The 26,169-nt window shown below is 34.9% G+C and overlaps 1 protein-coding gene across 39 annotated transcripts in view; it reads left to right on the forward strand.

Moving 5' to 3' along the window:
* Positions 1–26,169, forward strand: part of LOC134534020 (protein abrupt-like) — a 354,312-nt gene that overhangs the window by 106,096 nt on the left and 222,047 nt on the right. The window contains exon 6 of one of the 39 annotated variants that reach the window (XM_063371928.1): positions 23,470–24,007. The exons of 35 other annotated variants lie outside the window; for them this stretch is intronic. In XM_063371928.1, the coding sequence (XP_063227998.1) occupies positions 23,470–23,720 (251 nt within the window). In that variant the 3' untranslated portion in view covers positions 23,721–24,007. Of the gene's footprint in view, positions 1–5,907; positions 7,215–19,599; positions 20,064–23,469; positions 24,008–26,169 lie in introns of those variants that run through there. 3 more of the 39 variants (XM_063371912.1, XM_063371913.1, XM_063371960.1) reach the window with 3 other exon arrangements.

The following is a 26,169-nucleotide window of genomic DNA, read 5'->3' on the forward strand; positions in this document are numbered from 1 at the left end:
TGAAGTGCTTTACTTGACTGATATACTTGACAAATAAGATCTATTCCATCTTGCTCTGACAGTCAAAATCTTCATCAATGTTAATTCTACAGATAGTACTAGACTCCATCTTTACGAACTATAGAAATGATGATTATCTATTGAAATTCATAACTGGTCCCAATTTTACAATACTTTCACCCAGTAGCCTCTGCGCTGAAGGAATCATCACTTCCTCTATAGCTTCACAGTATCTGGTAGGTACTATTCATCGTACCTTTCACTACCTTACACTCTCCAGGACCCTCTGAGGTGATGCATCTCCAGATCATGATTGCATCGCCTCCACTTTGCACTGCTGGGGCAACACAAGCTGGCAGAAATTTTTCAGTTTTTGTTCTGCGAACCCAAACGTTATATCGGGGGAATAGTTCAATATGTCATTCATCAGAGAGCATTACTCTCTCCCAAGCTTCTTTGCACCGTCCCAAGCTCTGTCTACAAAACTTGCGTCGCTTCCTTTTGTGACAGTCATTGAGAAGTGGTTTCCTGATTGCAAAAAATGATCTTAGGCCTGCCTCATTTAATCTGTTGCATACAGTGCGATCTGGTTGTGGCAAAATTGTCACAGGAGGCCCTTAGATCTCTCAGAAGATCGCTACAACTAGTATTTCTGTCTTTCGTACACAGTTGCAATAACTTACAGTCTTGTCTAGGTGATGTTTTTCTCGGGCATCCTGACCTTGTCCTGTTAACAACTGTTGCAAACTCATTGTATTGCTTAATTGTTTGTTGCACACAACTCTTTGACACTTGCAAAACCTCTGCATTTTGTCTCTGTGTTTTTCCAACCTTTAGTAAACCAATAATTTGCCATTTGGTCGCTCCAGTCACAGACTTTTTCCCCATTATGAACTTTTTGTCGCCAACTCTGTTAAAAAAACATAACCTCCAAATAATTGAGAAAGAAACAACTGAATGGTGGGAACTGACAAAGCAGGTGTGCCTGCCTACACCCTACTTTACATCACATAAAAAAGAACATGTTGCCAACCTAAGGACAAGTGAGTTGCCAACATCATGGTAACTATAAAATTACAACAGAAATTCAATTATTTTTTGTTTTTCCTTCTCCATGTTTTTTTAAGTTGATAATTTTTTTAAATTTTTTCCAAGACTTGCATACATTTTCCCTTGGAATATTTGCTTTGGGGACAAACTCATGTCTGTATCTTAACCCATTTCAAAACTATGATTTTTTTTTTCATAACAGGATTTTGGAATTCCTTGTCATTTCATAAAACTTAAAAAGCTCTGTAACTTTTTAACCATTCTAGCTACATTGGTTCCATTGATACCATAATCTTCTACGTTTCAAATAGATTAAGAAGGTATTAACATAAATTATGAACAGGAACGTTTGTAAGGTTACTAAAAATTAAAAACTTAATTACACATTTTTAGACCTAACTTCAAAATGATGAAGCAACAAATTTTTAAGTTTATAGTTTTTTTTTTATTTTTTTCCAAGACTTGCATTCAATTCTCCTTGGTATTTTCTCTTTGGTGAAACAAAATCATATCTTAACCCATTTTTTCACTATGAATTTTTTATCTGAAAGAATTGCTCAAATTTAAGTCATTTTATAAAACCTTTCAAAAAACATTACATATATATTAACTGCAGATATACCAAAATATTCAATTTTTTATTTATATTTAAGGAGAATTAACAGAATGGCATGATAAAAAATAATTTAAGGCCCACAGCACTTAGACTGTTTTTTAGGAGTGGTCTTAAACATTTTTCTGAAACTGTACATATTCTCCTTACAATTTTCTGTCAGGCTTTATAGCACAATGGTTTTAGTATAAGCTAAAGGACCGTGGTTCATAACTTGGCACTGGAAAAGGTTTTTATTTTTGTAAAGTACAGATTACTGGACCATAAAAATTGTGCTTTAAGCAAATATATATTAATTAATTTTAAATGTTTATTGTATTACTAAAATATAATTAAATACAGAGCTCTGTCCATTGGATTGATTATTTCCATAGAAAAGAGAGGGAGGGATAGAAAGGCCACACTCGGAATAGCAGCTAGAACGCTATTTGCAATGCTGTTGTGGCCGTGCACAGTTCTAACCATATAAACATTGGTGGAAGAATGACCTAAGTAGCTATTTATGCTAAAACCACCTATGTCACAAGCTAGCATTACTATTGAAGTTTGCAATCACATCTACAGTATTAAGAGGGTGGAGAGTTTTCATCTTCTCGACGTTTATTCTCTGTATCCATTCATTGTATACCGTTTCTTCGTCAACTGGGAAGCGGTGTCTAATAGCAAATTTATCATCGCAACCAGGCACACAGCATTTTCGTACATGTGGCGGCATTGTATTCTACTTAATACGTAATTTTATACTCAATTTAACAATCTTACCTCAATGAAAATATGACCACTAAATAATTGAATAAATAAATGCCAGATATTTTCCAGTTTCCACCTACGAAGCAATAAGCAAGTAGCATGCAAATAACCTAAAGTCCTAAACAAAAATACGAAAGAAAAATTGCCGCCATTACAAATGAGCCTTGGCAACGAATCGTAAACAAACATTGAGCAGTGAGCACACTAGCGCTCTTACGGCCGTGCACACAAACAAAACGTTGTTCAAGCATCTCTCTAATGAGTGCACATCCCGTGATTATTTCATACTGGGTAGGCCTAAACCTCTATTTTTACTTAAAGTAATGATAAATTAATTAATGAATTTCCATGAATTTGTATGTGTAAAAAAAATAAAACTTATTTTTGTGCAACTATCCTTTAATGCTTAGTAATTTTATAGGCTTCAAACTTGTGCAAATCTATATAGTATTATCTGTTCAATCAATTTTAACAAGTTGGACAGTATTTTAATAAAATTACTTGTCATAAATGAGCTCCAAGCAGAGATTTAGTATTTTTTTCAAACCTTTTTCGTTTTAATATATAGTTTTCCATATCGCTCTGCAAAGTAAATGATTTGATAGTTGATTTAGCTGCTCCGGAAGCGAATTCTAGCGGTGTGTATGGAACTATGTGTGAGACGCGTTCATAAATTTAGTGATTGCTAGTGAATGCTGGTCCATATAACTAAAAAAAAATTATTTATTGAGAATATTAGCGTTAGAAATTGTGTTTTAAAACTTTTTTGAAGTTATACTTCTTTAGGCGCGTTATGAAAAAATGATGAGAGTGAAATTTTAAGATGCGCGCGCATCACTGTAACACAAAATTAACAGGTTGAAGCTGCCCGTTAAACCGCTCATTAAGTCTCGAAAAAAAGCTACCAACAAAATAGAAATAGAACCTCTATTAGTCGCGCATGTTGGCACGCTCGTCGCCTCTGATCACTGTTTTCATATTTATAATATTTATCCACATGTTTCTAGTTTCTATATTCACAACACGTGTTTTAGTTTCATACATGTGCGAATTATATATGTGCTAATAAATTATATTCAGTAGTGATTTAAATTCAATATTTTGATTAATAATATTTACTATTCGTAAATATTAGTAAAAAAAATTGTGCTTATATACTTTTTCAAGTGCTCCATTATAATTGAGGTTAACTATCTGTATGTATTATTTATTGATATAAATTAAAATATTATTATTTAATATTTACAAAATAAAGATATAAATTTAATAAAACATTTGTGATAAAAATTAAAATCGAACATCAAATTAAAATATTAATTTTTAATAATTATTATTAAATTGAATAAATAATAAATATTTATAAAAATAAATTAACAAATTTAATGAAAACTTTTTGGTAAAAATGAAAAGTGAATATTAAATTAAGAAAATAATACATATTTAAAAAATGACTAAACTTAAATAAAATTTTGAATTTATTATTAAATATATTAATTTTCTTTTAAAATATTAAATAATAAATATTTAAACTTAAGAATCTTATAATATTTAGTACAAATTATGTCATATATTTATTATTCTCTAAATTTTATTAAATAATTTTTCAAATTTAAACTGAACTTTATTGACTGTGTTGACTATCTTTTTCCAACCCTTTTTATTATTTTATTGTAATTAATTATTTGCATGCAATTAAAAACTATTTTTTAATGATGCCAAAGAAGTATAACTTCTCACGTGCATACTTAAGTACACGCACCAATTTTTTTAAGTGTATTTATAAGTGAGGTTATATTCCCATATGTATAACTTATTTGCATTATAAATTATTGCATTGTTACTTAATAAATAATAATAAACATTCAGCATATTTATTGATTTTCATTATTTTAAATATTAAATACTGAGTATTTGTTTAAATAATTTTTGTTACAGTAAATTTCAAATTAGTTTAGTATCTTAAATCAAAAAGCAGTATAACTTCTAATGCTCATACATAAGTACACACACTTTTTTTCCCCCGCAAAATTTTTCTATTCTGTTCTTGCCCTTTTAATTTTATAGTGTATTTTGCTCATTCCATTTATTTTATGTACGTCGTGCTTTATTTTATTTTCATGCCTATGTTCATGGTCGCGTGCTTTCTTTATGGTTATTAAATGGTCACTGCTTGTGTATGGTGCCTGCTGGTTGTTGCAACTGCTTGCGTGTGGTGCATTTCTGCATGAACATCTTCCTGCATATAGTGTCAACTTCCACGTAGTCGTTCTGCCTGTGGCACCTGGCCACTTGCAGTGCCTCAATTTTGTTTTATGTATTTGTTTTCTTTTGTTTATCATATTTATACAATCTGTATGCGGGTATATGAGTATGTGTGTGTGTCGTGCCCACCATAAAAATTTCAATTTGTCAGTGGGCATGTCACAAGTATGTATACATAAATAAATAAATATCTGGCCTGCCTTGTTGCTAGCTGTGTCATAACACACTTTAAACCTCTTGCTGTAAAACTATAATATTTTCTTGCAGTCATCAACTGTAGGATTACAATGGTCAGCCATCTAATTAAACTGCTGATAATATGTCTAGGCTGATCCAAGAACCTTTTAGAATTTCCTAACATTAATAAAGTTATCAAGTTTTTTGCAAAACATTATTAGATAGACATTAATTTTTTTGCATAGGGTATAAAATTATAGTGGCAATAAAATAATAATTTTGTATAAATGAATTTATAACTATGATTCAATAACAGATACTCATAGATAACTTAGCTCTACAAATGTTAAATTATTCGTACATTATTCATTTGTATATATCTACTGTAGGTTGACAATAGTGTATATGTTGGTTATATTTTTGATTAAGTTTCATTATCTTCATCCTTTGTAAATTATACTGCGGATAATTTTTTACAAAATATTAATGGATTTTGAGTTTAAGCATACTTTTACCATGCTCCACTAGCAAAGGTGCTCTGTTTAGCATTGCACTTTCCCCGACTGAATCCAGTCTAGAAACTGTAAGAGATTTCTCATAAGCAGCTCATTATATACCCCTTTAGACAAACAGAAACACAGCAGGGGAACACTCGTATGCTGGGGCTAGTTTATTTTACCATTAAGGGGTGTAAGGTATTAACAGGGGCTGGTTGGCAGTGGTGCGACATATAACATATTTGAAACTTCAGTCAATTTACACACGCACATAATTCATATTTTAGTAAAATTCATGTGGTCAAAATGTTCAAAGTATGTAGTTTGTTTCTGTTATGGGAAGAAAAACACATTGCTCATTCTGAATGTAGAGGTGGCGTGCATCGCTCGTCTGTTCCAATTATTCTGGATGAAAAGAAACACAGATTATACGCCTGTGAGAAACATGGCTGACGTTGCAATGAGCGGTTTCACTTAATTTCAGCCCTCACCCACCTGTGATCTCCTTGATTCCAAATAGACGTTCAGTCCTAAAACAAGGGTTTGTTTTGTTTCCAGATGACGCAGTACGGTTCATTAGCAGCGCAAAGGGGAAGCCGCAGCTGGTGTACAACAACTTTGTGTACCGCATCAACAGCTCGAGCAGGGACCGCAGGTTCTGGATCTGCAGCAACTACACGAAGCTCGGATGCCGCGCACGGGCAGTCACGTCCGGCAGAGAGGCGTTCCTCACGGGCTCCGCCCACAACCACGGGCCGCACACCCTCCTCTCTGACGGCAGGGTCCAGTCGAGCGCGCTCTGCGACGCGAGTGCTTGCCAGCTCCGAGGCTCGTGAGACGTGCCTGAGTGCTCCACTCCAGATATGAACAACTGCACTCGTGCTGATTATTTGTTGTACAAGATACTTCTTAAGACACAAACAAATAGGTTTCTATTACCAGTGGCGTAGCCAGGATTTGTGTATGGTGGGTGTTAAGAAGCATGGCCCCCCCCCCCCCCCCCCTATTAAAGCGGGGGGGGGGGGGGGGGTCCTCCCTTGGGAAAATTTGGATTTTAAGGTGTAAAATAGTGCTATTTTAGCAGTTTTAGGTACTTAAATTTAAATATTGTAATGGTAAAAATTTTATTAATTTTAATATGAAATTTTGTTTGAGTGATGAATAAGAAATTAATTAAAGATTTGGTGCTAAGGGGGGGGGGGGGGGGGTTGAACCCCTAACCCCCCCCCCCCCTGGCTACGCCCCTGTCTATTACCTTGACAAAATATTTACATGTACTTTCAGTGTGTGTGTTTAGTTTAGTTTTTAGATAAAGCAGCTTTTAAATGTACAGAATGATAAAAAAAATCAATGTTCACCTTGGAAAGTAGTTTTCGATTGACCGTAATATGATTGACCATTCCTGTTGTGAATATTACAAGTTGCTGTTTAGTTAAGTTTTTGTATTATGCTTTTCCAGCAATTTTGTTTTCACGCCCTATTTGTATCTTATATTACGAAGAGAGAGAAAAAAATAGGAACTCCACTTTTATTGTTTTGTTTTTATTGTGAATTTAAGTCTGCTTAAGAACATTGGAATGTACTCACTAGTTATTTGTAAAATTAAAATTAGTCTTTAAGCTAAGAATGATTGATGGTTGGCTTGCAGGTTAGTTGTTAGACCCCCCTTGGTGAGCTCCCTTGTTTGAGTTCAGGACCTGGTAGGCCAGGAATTTATGGGGTGTTACTGCTGTGGTGTGGACAATGTCTCAGGGTTTTCCTTTCTTCTGACCCATTTTCTTGAGGGTTGCCATAAGACAGCATAAGTTGTTGTTAGTAATGAAGCATGTATCTTGTTTCCTTAATTCAATAAATATATAAATATATTTAATGGGTTATAAATTCTGCATTCACATTTTATGTTTGTGTAATAATTATTGCCTTTTATTTGGTTTTTGTTGTGTATTTCTTACTTCCCATTATTATTTAATGAAATATTGATAGGTTCTATGCATCCCCATTCCTACATTAAGGCGATTGGTGCATGGAAAATATTACGACAAAACTAATTTAACTGTACATATTTATTTATGATGCTTCTTTTTAAGACATAATATACCTAGGATATTTTTAATAAACTTTTTTTTACTGAGTTATGTCATTTTAAATGCATTTATTTTTATTGCAAGCCAGAATTATTTAGAAAACACAAAATTATGTTAAACTTAAGTATAGTTCAAGAAACGAGTGTACGAATAGGTTTCTGCACATATAAAAGTAAGAAGAAAAAATTTTCATCGTCAAAATTACAGTTTAATATTGACAATTTCCATTGATCACTGCTGGACTACTTCAGGAGCGATTTAAAGAATAAATTTAAATGAAAATTAAACATAATTGGCAGAACACTATTGAGTTATGTATATATTTTCATATCCTTTTGTTTTTGATACGATCCGACTCAAAACATGCCCTCTGGAGTGACAGTTCTAGTGCTGCGTGTAAAACTCTCGCCGCCGGGAAGAATGTCCCCGCGACGTGGCGCTGAGGGCGGCGCTTGTCGCAACCAGGTAGTCCGGCGGAGCTTTGGCCGGCGGGCCGCAGCCTGCGGGTGGGGAGGGGGAAGAATGGGGTGTAGAGGGATGACGAGAGAAGACCGAAGAAACGAAGGGACTGTCAAGGTCGTGCTCATGGAGCTAATATACAGTAATACATCTGGAGAGGACAAGGGAAGGCCAGCAGAGGATGCGAGGTGAAGCCGGGTATCGGCTTCCTACGCTGGAAGAAAATGAAAAAGAGCCAAACTCGCCTCGCGCGGCCGAAGAATCCTCCAAACTAAACTCGCAACAGCTCCGAAACTATCAAAACAATCAAACTGAAAATTTTACTGGAGTATCTATAAACATTTTTCCCCACATCGCTTTAATATTTTTTTCGAAACATGAATGCTTTCATTTTTAAAAATTAAATACTTATTTACTGCCAAAATTTTTTGTGATTACGCAGAGTAAATTATAACATCGAGGTAAAATTTTTGTTTGCAATTGTAAGTGGGGGACACTAGCGTATGAAATAAGGAAGAAGCCTCAAATTTTATTTATATACCCCTTTTGACGCATTCAACCCCATACTTTTATTTTTACAGAGAGTTGAAGTGGGAATAATGTTTCAGTGGGTAACACTACCGACATATGTCTTCGGAACGCACTTCTTTTTGTTATTATACATCTCAAAATTTATAATTTCATACACAACGTTTATAAAAACGAATTCTTACTTACTTCATTTAATCTATTACAAACCTCTTGTAATATACGTGTATTAGAAGAACCAACTTAACATGCAAACCTTAGGTAAACACTGGTAGAGAATTGTTTGGAATAACTGTAATGCTATGCATATACTGACAATGTAAGAAACTTCCAATTTTATTAATTGTTTGCATAAGAATTAATAATTTTAAAAAAATCATAGAATAGGCCTTTATAGACTGAAAACCTTTCACGTAGTTTCAAGTCGCGTACATAAAAGTTTTTTAATATACAGTACACTCCCTATTTAACGCGGTTGTCGGGGGACATAACTTTTACCCGCGTTGTTGCATAACCGCGATGTTTTGATGTGACCAAGGTCAAAAGGCATAAAACACCGCCTGTGTTCTAATAGGTCGGCAAGCACGCACAGTATAGACAGCCCGCCTTTGTGCGGACTTTGCATCCCCAGTTTTCACTAAACGCGGGTGAAAAAATAAAAATAATAAATTTTAAAGATAAATATTAAATGTTGAATTTTTTTTTCCGCATGCCGCGCACAGTTTGTCGCACGGCCTACGAGCGCGCCACACGCCGCCATACACACGTGCGGCACACAAGCTGCTGCCAGTCTCGTGGTGTCAGCCACAGTATCTGCTTCGTCTGAGTGTCCGTAACAAAGTAAGTGCAGTGTGTGCGGTTACACACGATTCTGTGGTCAAAGTCTTCTAAATAGAAAGGCCATAGTAATACTTCAAACCGAATATGAATCGCAAAGTACCGAGTTTGATTGACAAAATAAAAATTCTAGATTTACGTACTTACAGATAGCGTGTCTTTTGCAGAAGTATGCAGCAGATACGTGAAAAACGATTCTAGCATTCGTACAATATAAAATAAAGAATCGTCTATCGTGTAAAGTGGTTAAACTTTGTTATCCATGCTTATAGTAAATTATAAATGGTCACATGTGGGATACAAAAATTGCGCCAAAATAATTTTAGCGCAATCAGTGGCGCCGTATTAAAAAGTCTGTTAAACGTTGTCTTTACTTATTCCACCAAAGGCTGTGTCGAGTTGCTGAGTATGTGTGGCTCGGATAGGCAAGTGTTATATTCCCCAGCCTCTGGTTAAAGGTCGGGAGGCCGCTACACATAAACATTTCCGGGGCTTGTTTACTACCTCACGGCAAAAGTGGTACAGTATGGTTCACGTAAGTATTGGACCACTGGGAATTCCTCGGCAAAGATTAAAGATTAATAATACGCTAGCTGATTTACTTTACTATTTAATGTTAAAACATTATACCAAAGTAAAAAGATGAACGTGTATAATACAACGAATAATATTACGTCTGTAGGTTCAAGTTGTAACAAAACATTTATATGTCTCCGCTTGTCAACACACGTGACCACGAGAAGTGTGCAGACGGAAATGAGTGAACTACTCAAGGTCACCAGACTTCCCCCCTTTCGGCTTAATCGCCCCTCTCATCATGGCGCTTATATTCCACTCCTCCCGTCTACCCGGGTGTCTTGGTCGCATATTCTCGGCTTGCCTCTCCCCTCCCAGCGCTTGCCTTCAACCAAACCTATCCAAAATCAATCCCCAGCCGAGTCATGCTGGATAATGTCGCTGGACGGTGGGCTTTATCGGGTCCCCTGTCCGATGCTTTATTTGTGGGTTAAAAAAAATGTTAAGAACTAGTGTTTCAGAAAATAACACTGGGCTGGATTGGACCATAATTTGAAAACACTACAAGATAGAGGAATAATGTACGGAGATATCTTGTTTAGAATTTCACTGCGGACATTTTCTACGCCTAGGCTTTTTTCTGCCCGATGCTTAGTTTGTGAGTTACAATGCAAAATTATCCTAATCGGCTGTCAACCATTTATTCTATTATTATTACAGTAGAACCTCGTTAATCCGTGACGCGCTAATTCGGGAATCGGATAATCCGGGACGATTTAAAAGTGCAGAAAAAAAAAGAGAAGTAAAAATTGTCAGCGCTTAAAATTAACGTCACGCGGGCCGGCCGCCGGCAAACACTACAAGCCTTCGCATGGGCCGCCAAACTCTGCAATGCTGTTTGTACCGACCCTTTGTGTCGTCCACCTTTCAGCTGTCACATTTGTCACTCTTTAAACTTGAGGGGGATGTCCTGACTTCTGCTTTCCGTCTCCCTTTGTTTGTTTCCACCCGCCAACGCACGGCAGGCTCCTGGCGAGTGACGTGTCTGGCTGGCATTCGGCTGGACGAAGTGGGATAGGTGGGGGTGGGGGGGGGGGGGGGGGGCGGAGAGGGGGGGGGGGGGTACCCAAAATTTATGTGTGCAAGTTCAGCACAATCTTATCTTTCTCTCTTCGGCTGTTGTAAATGACCCTGAACTAATGGCTAGGCAGTGCCGTATTATTTTAAGCCGAGACTAATTCGAAGACGGCCCTTACCGTGAATGGATTATCCGGGTTTATTACTTTTTTTTTACAGGATTTTAATTATCCGGGCATCGGCGGGTCCCAATTAACACGAATAATGGAGAGTTTACTATTTTTATCCATCTGCTGCCAAGGCGCAGTAAGCCTCGGTAGATGTTACGTCACATGACCTTGGCCTTAACCCAGCTGCACGCCGGTGTCTGAGAAGCTTGACAAGACCTTCCGGGCTTTTAATCGTTAGTCCGTGAAATTCGGTAATCCGTGATTATCTCGGTCCCGACCATCACGAATTAACGAGGTTCTACTGTGTTATTATTGTTATTATTCATTTCTGATTGGGGGACATGGTTTGACCCGCGATATACCCGATTCCGCGATCTATCGGGGCGCGGTATACCGGGAGTTTACTGTATATAATTACCAAATATTGTTGAATATATTTAACATTTTTATACATGTTACAACACACATATAATAACAAACCTATATAGTATATAAAAAGACAAACGCCAAATTTTAGCATTTTGTATTTCTTTTCTCTGTGTGAATAAAATAACAGTTCTTAACGTAGTTGCTAATACTGTACTATATTTCTAAAAAAAAAATTACGAAAACCCCTGACATCGTCACGATAACAATGATAAATTTGCAAAATAATTAAGGCACATTTTTTAATGCTACGAAGCACACTCTTAAGAGAAATGTTTTAAACTTATGTTGGGATGTAACTAATATCTTAAAAGCATTCTGAAACCATTACTTTGAGGGAAACCTTAATATACCGAACACCATACCATCCTTTAATCGAGTACGATTTTCGCTTCTTAAGACCCATTTGTCTTCAAAATGCACTGTACTGTGTAAGTAATAAATCAGTCTTAAAATCAGTTAGTTATTTTATCTTCCTATTTTGTATTCTAATTGAGATAAATATCAGATAAGCATGTGTTACTTGTATCACGACATCAAGGTATTATTTATCAGTAATTAATATTTCATTTTATTTTTTTGTTAACTAATGTGCATAGGGCAGTGCACTAGACATCACTACCTGTGTGTAGTGTTGCGTTACACTTTTTAAGGCATTAGAGTTTACATAAAATGATAAATTCAAAATTTCGTTTAAAAGTATAAATATCAGCGATCAATTTAATTAATGTCCAGTATAACTCAGTCAGTAAAACATTCAGAAATATGTATAGGACCTGTTAACCTAAATATTTGTTAACAGTTAAACTGAACTAAGATGTGTTAGAGTGGTTTTTTCTCTGTCCGTATATTAGAGGTATGGAACATCAATAAATATAGTTTAAAAAACTAAAGAAACATGCTTTTAAAGATTATTAAACTAAAAAGTTAAAAATAATTTTAAAATTTAATTTATGACAATAGTATATAAGCAATACTAGTATAAATGAGAAAAAAAGCTTGAGGCACTTTGTGCCATATTTTTTGTATATTAAGCACCCCATGCTTTTTTCTCATTTATACTAGTATTGCTTATATACTATTGTCATAAATTAAATTTTAAAATTATTTTTAACTTTTTAGTTTGATAATCTTTAAAAGCATGTTTCTTTAGTTTTTTAAACTATATTTATTTTTAACTTTTTAGTTTGATATTCTTTAAAAGCATGTTTTTTTAGTTTTTTAAACTATATTTATGTATAATTATCATAGGGAAATGAGTTACCGACACTACCTATTACCATCTGAGATAACTATTTGGAGTTGCAACGTCACAAAGAAATGGTAAAGTCTCTCCGAATCATTTACAGTTAGATGTATGGATATAATCTTAGAATTTACCAGAAAAAAAAAACATTTTTTTTTTCCAGCGTGGCCGGGAGTAGAACCCACGATCGCTGAATCCGAAAGCTGACGTCTCAGAAGTCGCGCGCCTTAGACCACTCGGCTAACGAACGTAATGAAATGGTGGACATTTTACAGTCATGAGCCACTCACTCTTAGTCGAAAGAGTTACAGACGGACAGACAAACAAACATACAGGTGAAGCTAATATAAAGCATGTAATAAAATACGCATCTGTCGCCCATTTACTTTAAATACAGAATTATAAACTACATATTGTGAAAACATTCTGCAGCAGTTTTTGCTGAACAGAAAAACACGGATGAGAAGACAGACGAAATGTGTTTGGTAAGTGATTTTTCGTCAAATGAAATGGAACAGGACAGTGCTTATCAGAATGAAATTACAGAACTACTTTTGTGCAAGGAAATGTATTTTACAAAGACATTTCAAGAGAAATCACCTTTAAATGAAATAGATCTTGCTGACATGGAAGAAATAGACTTAGATTTAGAGGCCAGGCCCCTTTCAAGTGACGAAATTTCTCTTGAAGGGCTGAAATATGTTTCTGGATATATAGCTCACCGTTTCAGAAATAAATATCCTGACCTTGGCACTACGGATTTCAATTCGGAGGACGATAGCTGGATACATGTACACTCAAAGGGTAACTTAAAATGTCCCACTAATGAATTTTTTGAATTAATAAAGATCGCTGAAATGTGTTTTGATAATATTCATGGCAACAATTTGTGCAAAAAAGAGCGGATTTTTGAATCACTGACTAAAATTATTTGCGGAACTACTGAAAATAAATATCCAGAAGAAGTTATATACTGTTTTGTCAGGACAAGAACGTATATGCGTATCAAGTATTTGAACATGAAATATTTTAACGAACAAAACCAAAAACGCAAAGAAAGAAATAAGATGAGGAAAACTATCCTCTAAGATTTTTCAGTGTGATAGTGTCCACTTTCCTTCACCATAATATGTATGTTCATAATTTATTGACGATTTTTTTTAATTACTATATTTAAGAAAAGCATTTATTGTGAATATCGCAGCAATTATGTAGGGCTTAAGGTATTTATTGTATTCCAAATATTCAGTATGTCATTTTTATTGCCTTTATTAAAAATAATATATATATTAACAATGTAACAAAATTTGCGATATTTTTGTATTGCTATTGCAATTTCGTTTCTTGTAAACATTATTGTAGACTTTTTCATATTGAAATTAAATTTGCTATAGGGTTGTTTGTATTTTAATTTTACAGTTATAAGATTTTTTATATGTTGTTTACTGTTTACAAACATTTGAAAAATATTTCCTTAAACATATTTCCATTTCCATGGCAATAGTCTTAAAAATATTTCCTTAAACATATTTCCATTTCCATGGCAATAGTCTTGTTAGCTTTTCGGGTAACTCTTCTACATGGATGATAAGATGGTGCGACATCTAAAACATATCACACCACCTTTACATAACTATAAAACTAAGAGGTGTTTTCTTTACATAATATTAAAGCACAATGTTTCCTTGTGGCGTAGGTGATTTAGAATTTCCATTTATCTAGAAAAATGGGCTTTCAGAATGTTTTTTAACACACAGTGTTTGGGAAGGTTTTTGAAGAAAAAAATTGACTACGCGTTTTATTTTTTTGCAGCTGAATTCGGGCACTTGCATGCAATATAATTAATCCGTAGGAAGCGCAATGGTTTAAAGTATTGATGTTGAAGATTTGAAAAGATTTATTGAAATAGTGTGAGAGAATGAGCGAGTTGAGTGAGAAGAGTGCGGGAGTGGCCACATGACGTCTGCGCAGTTGCGGACAAAAAATAATCCATTCCACCTCCCCATGGCGAAGAATGAGTGAAAGAGAAACCTGATAAACCTTCCCCTCCTCCGGGCACGATAGAACCTTATCGGCTGTGTGTTAGAGGGAGAGCGAGATACAACCTTCGAGGTTTTGTTAGTTCTCGCTAGATGGCAGGCCGCAGAGCGACCACCAGCGACACCCTTCCCGTATGAAGGCCATCTCGCCACTGACGAGCTGGAACTAAGCTCTTGACCTCCCTACATAGTAATGGTCACCCACATAGGCATCTAGACTCTTTAGTGGTCATATGATACAAAATTCATTGTTTTCGGGCCTGTGACCATTTTTTACCGTGCACCAATCGCCTTAAGCATTTTGTATGGAAGTATTGATCAAGACTGGGAGTGCTCCTTTAAATGTGATGTTTTAATCTCTGTCACACATGCAATGTTGGTTACATCGTTTTCTTGTCCTTACTATAATATGACGACTTTACCGTTTGCTTTTTACATTTCATTTCAAATTTTCTCAAAAGATATATATTAAGTGTTAATCTTATTACAGTAGAAAAAAAATCATGTAAGTGTTCATAATTATTGTCACTTGCATGACCTTTAACACTCCAAAGTTACGTTTAGGTAACGTCTGTGACAAAATTTGTGACTTTACTATACATGCTAGAGATCTATCGGAATACATTTATGGGACTATCCCTTAATTGAGAGTAATTACAATTAAATTAAATTATGTTTTTAGGAGTGAAACAAAGCTTTAACCATTGACAGGCCGTTACCTAAGTTACTTTGGGAGAGAAAGTGTCAAAAAATGTCGTAGTGACGTAAAATTCACCTAATCCAGTAGCTATGTTGAACAATTTTATGAATTAAGAGTAACATTTGATCAGATAATCAGAAAAAGATTAAAAAAAAGAAGAATATTTTTAACTGATTACCAAATTTTATCCAAGAAATTTTTGGAAGAATCTTTGGAAATAGAAATCAAGGATTAAATTTATATTTTAAAGTCACTATTTGAGTGTGAAACACAGTTATTCAAGTTCAGAAATATGTGATGAGTAGGATTCTGAACAGGCTTGTGTGAGGATTAAGTTAACTTTTCATAGATTAGGTTCATTCTACAATAACACAGAAGCACGTAAACAGCGATGGATCCCACGGAACGGAGTATTACAATGGCATACATGGTGACGCTGACACATACGGATTAGCTCGGTAATGCTGAGCTCTTCCTTTTACGTGTCTCCATGCGACCAATAGACGCTGAGCATTTGCCAGTGGTGGTAGCCATGTTTGTGTATTTTATATATATGTTATAAATTGTTCCAAATACTAGAATGAGTAGTTTTATATGATTAATTTTTTGTTTATTTTATATAAGTAAATTCTGACCATTTTATATCTGAGGTCAAATTTGTAAAATTTAATAAATGTTTCATAACCGTTAAATATAATCTCATTAGTTGCCATTTGTAATGTTTCCTTGCAATGTCGAAGCTGCTGACAGATAGTGAAATGTTCCAGAGAATCCATCTCTTCTTACGTGATCTGTCTCCATACATGTGTCATTGTAGAATAGGCCTTATATGTAACCATCTGTGGAATCTAAGAAATGTGGTTGGCCTGGGATTATATTCTTCCCCTGACCTTTGCTTTTAAGTAACGTATTTTGTGATATTAATTTTTTGAGTTACATCTGTACCATTTCAGGATTACAGCATACTAAATTTTTTTATTGGACATTTTCATTTGATGGATCAAGACTTTGTTTATCGGAAAGTGACAAGATATTTATTAATTAATACTGAATAATTTGAAATTTATTTTCCATGCGGAAAATACTATTTTCTTTTTGCTGCAGGTGACTTTTTATGTTATTGCAAATCCATCTGTAAATGCAATTATGAACTATAAATATTAAAAGGTGTCACAGCTTCTGTGCATGTCATCCAGACACTGTACATGAGAGTATTGGCAAAACATTTAAATTAACTATAGGTCTGTGCAAATACAATTGGTTCTATGTGAATCTAAGTTGAAGCCAGACCTAAGTCATTTCAGAAAACAAAGTCAAAGATAATTTAAAATGTTTTGCTTCTTTAAGATAATTCAAAAAAATTCAACTTTGAGTGACATCCAGCATACCAAACACAGATGAAGAAATATGTTGAACTTTGTCGCGACGACCTCTAACCTCATTAATAAATTCCCCATACGCACACTACCAAGAGGATCATTTACTCCGCTGCCCGAAACAACCTACCTACACTTAGTTCCGAGAAGTATGAGTCACTCCTCCCTTAGCATGCCATGTGTGATTACACAATTTACCCAACAAATTTTCAGTAGGCAAGTCCTCATTTATATTGAAGAGTATCGAATGGGATTTAATCGTATTTTCTGAAATTTATTACTTTTAATTACAACTTTCATTTCGATTATGACAGTCACAAAGTGTTGGCCTTTGCAACTTAATCCACAATGCTCCTAAAAGTGTTCTTATGGCCATTAATAATTATCGTGAACGTTCATGTCCATTTACTTACATGCTTGCGCAAATAACTATTCAATGCAAATTCAGTTAATTAAACCACAAGCAGTTCCTGAAAGTTATGTATATTCTTAGGCTTGATTACAGCGTCCACGAATACATCATTTTCGCAGGCAAAGTCTTAGAAGAAAGGCAGAACTCACTGAGCATTAACAGTTCCTCTTTCCCCACGATATTGTATAAAATTCATCAGCAGCCAACAAAATTAATTTAATATACGTCTGTCACAATATTATGTTAAATTGCCATTTAAATTTTTATCAGTTCATTGCAAGAATTAGGTACCATTCTGTTCAGTACTAATGTACGTTGCTGCCCAGTTCAAAAGCACCTTACTTTATTCGGCGACGCTGAAGTCCAGTGGTATGCAGGGAAACTCGTGGTTGTAGTTTCACTCTGTCCTCGCCGGACGCAGGATGCTCGGCCCACTGCTCTTGTTGCCGACGAAATCACAAGTCCCGCCGCTCTTTTGTTTCATGCTCCGTTTTCAGAGAAGTTCGGGCTTGTTCCAAAAACAACTGAAGAAGAGAGTGATATGGAGCGAGCACAATTGAAAACCAGAAATTTAAAAAGTTATGTTATTTGAAACTACAAAAATAAATTAACGTGACTATTCATTTTAATAGAAATAAATTAATAATTACAAGAACATTTTAATTAAAAGAAAATAATGAAACGTGCTTATTTCGGGTTGCCAACCTATGGATAAAGTTGACATAAAACTGGTGACAACATTTAGTGTGTTAACTGACTGCTATTGCTTAAAAATGAAATGCAGAAATTGAAAAAAAAAAATTGCGTTCGTAATAGATGTATCTGTTAAAAACAAAATATGTAGCTAGATTTTAAGAAGAGCACACATTACAGTTATTGCCTACAGCAAAAAATCTTTTCAAAAGGCGTCAAAAAGTTGGTTGACAAATTCTAAAAAATGTATAACATGAAATAAACATTAAATCTTAAAATTTGGTACACAGAATTTTGATATCTCTGGTTTTATATATTTACCACTTAAATAAACTTCACAAAATTAACAGTTAATGTGTACTTGGTACAATCTTACCCTTCTATTCATATATCAAGCAATTGCAGATTAATTTTAGCAAACTTAAGTGACATTTGCAAAATAATCATAGTCAAGTATTCTTAGTTAATATGACTTTTTTTTTATTTATTTTTATAAGAAACATCTGGTTAAGAAAAAAGAGATGGAAAAAATGCTATGTCTTTGGTTGGGAAGAAAAGTTGTTCACATAGCCAAGATAAACAGTTGGCTGCTATTAATTTTCATGTGTTCCTATTGTCGGGTTCGCAGTGAGGTAAAACTTATTCTGGAGGTGATTAAATAAAAACTAAGGAGGTAATAATTCAAGTAAATAATGCTAGGGTTATTGCACATTTATAGGTTTAATTTTTGGGTTCAACTAAAGTGTAGGAAAATAGAAAATGGTAAAAGCTAGCATTTTCCTTTCTTTTTCAATCTAATGCATTCCTCTTGGTGTAAAAGGGCCTAATTTTTTTTTGTCTGTGGAACTGAGGTGGCCATTTAATTTTGGTCAGGTGTGCAAGAAAATTACATTACTGCAGCAGTGAAATAAACATCTAACAGTGCAGTCACTGTGAAAGGGGGGAGAGGAGAGAGTGTTGCACCAGGAAAATATGTCATTGCATGTTAAGTTAGCCAATTCCAAAAGCTGTATGCTTGAGCCAGATGTTTTAAACCCAGATCTACACTAGTTTTATTCTCTTCACCACATTTTCAACAAGCTAATCACTGGGTGGTCACTGCTTCGAAATGAGTTTGCTTTTACCATGTTTTCGCTCTCTCAACTGTTGGATGTACGCAAGAGAAAATGAAATGATTTGACTAAACGTGATGCTATAAATAAATCTCGTAAATGCTTTAGTTTCCCAACAATTTTGATTCAGGGGGCCTTAAAACACCCGCGTGGCATGCCGTCTTACAGACGAGTGAATTTTTTTTTATGGTTAAGTTTTAAGCTTTATCAGTTTACTATCTGGTTCTCTTCTCCATAAAACACAGATAGCATATGATGCGGGTTAGTTACATCCCTGAACAATTGTGTTAAATTGGGCCTTTAGTGTGTTATGCGTTAAAAAATTTTTTTGGAACCTTCAAAGTTTTTTTTTAATCTTCCAGAAGTAAAAAAAAAATGTTTTTAAACCATCTTATATTTTCCAAGGATTTGCACACCCCTAATTAAATATTCTTATAAATTCTGATATTTTTCATTTTTTTATAAATGGTATTTTATTTATGGTAAATATTCAATGGTTTATGAATTTCAGTTAAAAATTGGCGTGAAGTTGGTATAGTTGGGGTGACGTCTGTTGAAGAAGCTTGCTGTTGCAGGCGGCGAGGGAGGCCTCTGCTTCGTGAGCAGCACCCGGGGGAAGCCACAGCTAGTGCACCGCGACTACCTGTTCACGGCCGCCCGCACGGTGGGCGGCCGCACCTACTGGCGCTGCGCCGACATCCCCCGGCTCAAGTGCCCCGCCCGCATCATCACGCAGGGCGGCTCGATGGAAGTGCGGGTGGCGACGCACAACCACTGCTCCCACGCCGCCAAGATACGGCAGAGGAGGGTCGCAGACTACCTACCTCAGCTGCTTGGCCGCCTCGCAGAGGCCCGAGCCCAGTGATTAGGGTTCCGAACCATCTCGAGCAGAACACTTCTTTGGGTGCCTGCCTACTTGAGTGACCGGCCTTTGTGCCCGAATTGTATTTTACATGTTTGTGGTTCTGTTTCAACCATTTTTCAAAACAAAAACTCCACTGAACATTGCAACACTGCTAGAAAAGAAAGAAAAAAAAATATGAAAAAGTTTTTGTAGGTTTTTTTTTGTAAATTTTAAACATTTATATACTAGAAACACCTAGGGTAATTTTTTCATCCCTTTTTCTTTTGCAGCAGTGTGCTTCTCTTTGTTATTGTGCAGTTCGGTTTTTGTTTGAAAACGATATTGTAAAAAAAATGGCAGAATTGTGCCAAACAACAGTTAACATGTGAAACCCTACCCTAGTGCACGGCTGAGTTTCCCTTGTGAATAGTAGTTACCACTTACAAGAATCCTATTTTTGCTCCTATCAGTTGCTTAAGTGGACAGCACCGTTAGCAACTTGTGCATCACCAACTGTGATATCACCGCTTGGCATACATCTTTAATTGATGTACTTGGAATTTATGTGTAGTGCATTTGTAAGTGAAATTTAAGGTGATTATGAATACCTCAATGGCTGCATTGTAGGTGGCTTTTTGGGCTTCTCAAATTGAATCTCAGAGAACCTTTGGTACAGTCCATACACTTGCATGTTAACATTTACTAATCCTTTATCCTATTCAACAAATTGGTTTTGGTTTGGTTTTTTTTGTAGTTTCTGCATTTAAGGTTGTCATTGCCTTTTTTTAAAATGTGTATTTGTGCTACATGCAGCTGTTCATGTTAGTATTTTTACATATACATAAGGTGTTGAAATGACCAAATGAAATCACCATATGATTTTAAACACCATATGTATTTTAAATTGTCATCACACATTTGTATCATCTTTGCAATACTTTTTTTTCCATACCAACTGTATTGGTCTGAATACCTTTTTTTTTTTGTTGATTTTGTCAATCTTAAAACTTGTTGCTGTTCTATAATTGCACCCTTCAAATAAAAGTATAAATAAATATTATTTTTCTTAGAAAGTATAAAATATTGAATCAAGCAAAATAAAAATATTTAGTAAGCAATGTATTTTTAGATAATTTTCATGATAAGCAAAGTTTCTTATTTAATTTACAGTTCCTGTGAGTTGTGTTGTTTTAAGTTTATTTTAAAAAAAAAGTGTGAGGTGAATAAGTGGTCAGATCATTATCCTCCCACCAGGGGACCTTTTATTATTTTATTTCTCTTAATTATTTGCATGCAAAATTAAAGTTAGTTTTTTATTATGCTATGAAAGTATAACTTTTTAACATGCGTACATAAGTACAAACACCCATTTTTTAAATTTATATAATGTTAATTTTTGTCATGCATACCAACAGTTTAGAAAAATTTTGTATTGTTATTTCCAGAAAGTACTATATAGCTTAATTTTGGTGTAATATCAGGTTATTTTTGGATCAATATGGTAATTTTTATGCAGTGAAACATCAAATTTTACATACAGTCTATTGGTACTATTATTTTTTAAAAGAAAAATTTGGAAGATAAAGTTACTAAATCACTTCCACAATTTTTATTTAGTTATTTTCTTATATCTTAAGGAAACTTTCTGCTGTAAACAGCATGTAAAGTTGCAGTTATCAGCTATTTGTGATTTTATATATATAAGCTACTTATTTGGAATGTTTTTCATTATAGCATTAACATTTTTTTACGTGTTTACTAATATATAGCAATGTTTTTATATATAATGTATTTTAGTGTCAGTATATGTGTGTAAAGTAGCTAATCAAATTATAACTGTACTTGTCAGTGAGATTGAGTGTCAATAATCTCAGTATTAAAAATATTGAATAATGTTTTTTGACAAAAGACTTTTCTTAGTAGCTTATTTAAATGAATGTGATAGATAATGGTTGTGTTACTTAGGCAGATATGTGTATTTGTATAAGTTTTCAATATAAGCAAGAAGTAATCTTGGTATTTATGATATAATATAGATTTATAAAACAAAACAATAAAGTCTCTAAATTTTTAATGTAATCAAAATTCTAGTATGTACTTAAAGTATAAAAATATCACTCTATCTGTGTATCTGAATGTTTAGCCTTAGGACTTCATGTTCTTCACTATACTAATTGCCAGGTCTGGTGTGCATCCCTAGGGACTAATGCCTAACCATGTGGTTAAGTTTTAGTTTTTCCAGCTAAACAAGCATTCTGTTTGTTGCCATTATCTTTTTTGTTTAAAGAATGAGTTTTATTATTTATGAATTGTGTATTTGAATTTTCCATATGTTTAAAATGTTATAACTAGAAATATATTTTATGATTTTATTTTTAGTGTGATTTCATTTCTAAAACAGAAGATTTCAGTGTTACTGTTTTTGTTTTTATGAAAGCTGTTTTGTGATATTTACTTCACAAAAATAGTGATAAAATTTATATGCTGCATTTTTACAATAAAATAATTTGTAATAAATTGGTCTAAAAGAGATGCATTCATAATAATAAAAATAAATCAGTAGGCCTTTGTGGTTTTAATTGATTCACTAAGAAGTGCACAATAAAATAATTTTTTTTTCCTGTCCCTGCACTTTGGTATAATTTTTTGTCCAGAAATTACATTCCTTGAATTTCAAACATTAAAAGATAACATTTCTGATTATATTAATTAAGTTTTGGTTAAATGCTACTTAATTCAATGATATAACTTGCATTTTGGAGCTATATGGTGTATTAAATTGCATTTTAGTGCTAAATGGTGTATTAAAAAAACATTTCAATGTTAATGCTCTGTTTTGACATGATTTTCGGTGTTATTTCGGTTTTATCGCAATTCACTGTTTAGTCTTCTCCCTAGTTATTACTAATGCATTTTCAGCCATGTATTTTTTCTTATACTGTGAAAAATTCAAGTGAAAGTGTAATATTCATCATTCTGGCATAAAAATACCTTACATATACATGTATTCAAAGTTCTGACAACATATAAATAATAACAGGATTAAATGTGAATGTGGAATTTGATACTTTAAGCAACCAAAAACATTGTTGGAAAATATTCATCCTTAGACAAGTCAAATAATGAAAGTAATTGAACCAGATTCTGAGCATTGTATTGGCAATATTATTTGTCATCCCCTGTTCTGTCTGGGGCATGCTGCCAATCTTGCTACAACATGCATTAAAAGTGAGTGAAGCGACTTGAAGAATTTTGCGAGTGATCCTACAAGTACCAATGTAGTACTACTCTGTGCAACTTGCATTGAGATACTTCATTACGAGATTAATACAGTAAGTGTTACGATAGAATAATTTTAACTTATGCTTGTAAAGTTACGTTAAATATTTATATAATGCTGACAAACATTGTGGTTCAAGTAATGGTTATATTTAGTATTTTGACTGGAATGGTGAGAGACTCACTCACTGTAGCCAAAGTAGAGCTGGGGATTTGCTTGTCGATCTGGGATTCCCGAGCGACAGGGCCTCTGTGAGGGAGAGGGCGTCGTGAGTGTTCCCACGACGGTCATGGAGGTGACTGGTGACGTGGCCTGCCGCAGGTGCGGCGGAGTTCCTCCCCAGCGGCCGGGGAGGCCTCCTGCTGGTCCACGGAGACTTCCTGTACCACATGTCGTACCGGGCGGGCGGCCGCGCCTACTGGAAGTGCGTCGACAACTTCACCCGCAAGTGCCGGGCGCGGGCCGTCACCGCGGGCGCCAGCCTCAACGTCACCTGTGGCGACCACAACCACCTGTCGCACCGGGACAGGATAGCGGAGCGCAGGATGGCCGGGTGGCAGCAGGGGCTGTGAGCGAGCGAGTCTCTGTCACCTGCACTTCAACCTCCAGTAAATAGACATCAGTAAGAAACATTGATGACACAGTGAGAGCATATCTGAATAGGTTCCGCACTGGTCATGATCGCTACCTAACTCAACAAGCTCGCGATGCTAGGGTCTAGGATTCGAGAACAACTAGCAACATGACAACTGATGGTATAACGATTTGTAGAAACTGATATCAGTACCCTCACACTAGGGCATTACGTCAAATGGCTGGGTTGTGTAAGAATTGTTAATCTATACTAATATTATAAAGCTGAAGAGTTTGTTTGTTTGTTTGTTTGTTTGTTTGTTTGAACGCGCTAATCTCAGGAACCACTAGTCCGATTTGAAAAATTCTTTCAGTGTTGGATAGTACATTTATCGAGGAAGGCTATAGGCTATATTATATTATCAATAACATTAGGGATCCTTACTAAAAGTCCAATTTAGAATCAAATGCGTTGGAGGGGGTTAGATACAACATGCAGTACACGTACGAAGTGTGTGTTGACAATGCCGCAGGTGCTAGAAGTTTATTTCCTATTGCCTATTAACATTGTTGCCACACACTGGATGCCTTATCATTCTTAATTTTCCCATACAAGTAAAAAACACCCGTGTGATATTAACAACGAAGCAATCAGTACCCTCATAAGAGTTCAATTAGTATTTAAATACTTTTTATCACTTTAAATCGCAAACCTAAACTATTGTTTTTTTTCCTCTCTCTGTGTTTAATTTGTTTCTTTTTTCTTTTACTAGAATTATTTTTATTATTTTTAGTTAATTTTCATTTTTCGGACCATCAATAATTTTCCTCTCCCGTTACAATTCTGACAAGGAATTGTATGTATGTATGTATGTATGTATGTATGTATGTATGTATGTATGTATGTATGTATGTATGTGTGTGTCTGTGTGTGTCTGTGTGTGTGTCTGTGTGTGTGTCTGTGTGTGTGTGCCTGTGTGTTTGTGTGTGTGTGTGTGTGTGTATATATAAGTGAAATACCACTCACTGACTCACTCATCATGAGATCTCTAAAACTATACACCCGATTGACTTGAAATTTAGCATAGTTACTCATTTTGGGATGGAGACGCTCACTTAGAACGGATTCTGCGGAAATCCGATCCCAAGGGAGTTTCAGGGGCGTAATATATCAAAATTTCCAGTTTTTGGTTGGAAATCACCATGGCAACGGCTGTTGCTTTGTTGATGCTTCAGTTGTCTCTATGGCAACGACTATTTCATTGTTAGTGCAGTCCTCATCACCATTGAAATTTTGCGGGTACTTTAACTATCAAAAATTACCCTTTTTTTCAAGTATATATATTTTACAGACTTGAAACTTCACAGTAATGTTCCTTATGTTACGCAGGATGACATTTTTCGAAATATAAAATAGATCCCATGGGTGATTAAAACCAGGCAACAGTGAGTACTTTGTCTGCATGAGAACAGGATTTTGCATTGTTCATATTTTCTGCGTCTCCATGGCAACGGGCATCGCGCGGCAGTGGCGTACCCACAAGGAGGGGCATGTATAATGAGCGATGCAAGAGTGATCTGCCTGTAGACTGCCGTAGCGAAGTACGGGTACATCAGTTGTACGTTGCGTGCACGAGTCAGGAAACCATCGGTGCTATTCATTTCTCTCCGGTACATTATACAGCATTGTAATAAATTTTCACTGAATTTTTTTTATTTACCATTACTGTAAATGGGATATGTGGCTTAATTTTTTTCCATTAGTATAGCCGTGCGAAGCCGGGTCGGGCAGCTAGTAACTCATCAAATCTTATCTTAACCTGAAGCTCACTCTTAAATATTGTTTTTTATTTGTAATCATTTCAGATCAACCTTCTAAATTCAATTAATTCATGATTCCCCTGCAAGTTTAACAAGGTATATTAAGATAGTAATTTTAGTAACTGTATATGTATGTGTTCGTGGTGCTACTTACGTATAAATGATATTAATAGCCATCAGCCACAATTGATTTTATCTTACCAAATAATAAATCTAAATTTTATTTCATTTCAAAACACCCACATATATATCCTTTTCATGTTAGGTTATTGTCCACACATCTACATTATTAGTATAACACTTTTTTGTTTACAGTTTTTTAATACAATCATATCTCACAGAACGTTGATACAAAATAGTAGTGTACGCACAGAGAAAACATCAATATTTTTGTCATTATATGAAGTGTAACTCTTTTGCGTAGTTCACCTTGAAGCATGTGATCAACATATTTCTGTAATTTTATAATGTTCCAGAAATATCCTAGAATGGATCTCTTACACATAAACATTTTCTTCATTTTCTAGTTAGTTGTGATGTGATCTGCTGTTCTGCCATCTTGTAGTGGCTTTGTGGCTGTATGAATATTTAGCAAACTTATTTTGCAGCTTTGTTTCAATCTGTCCT

The sequence above is a fragment of the Bacillus rossius genome, chromosome 7 (genome assembly GCF_032445375.1).
Source record: "Bacillus rossius redtenbacheri isolate Brsri chromosome 7, Brsri_v3, whole genome shotgun sequence".
Classification (NCBI taxonomy): domain Eukaryota; kingdom Metazoa; phylum Arthropoda; class Insecta; order Phasmatodea; family Bacillidae; genus Bacillus; species Bacillus rossius.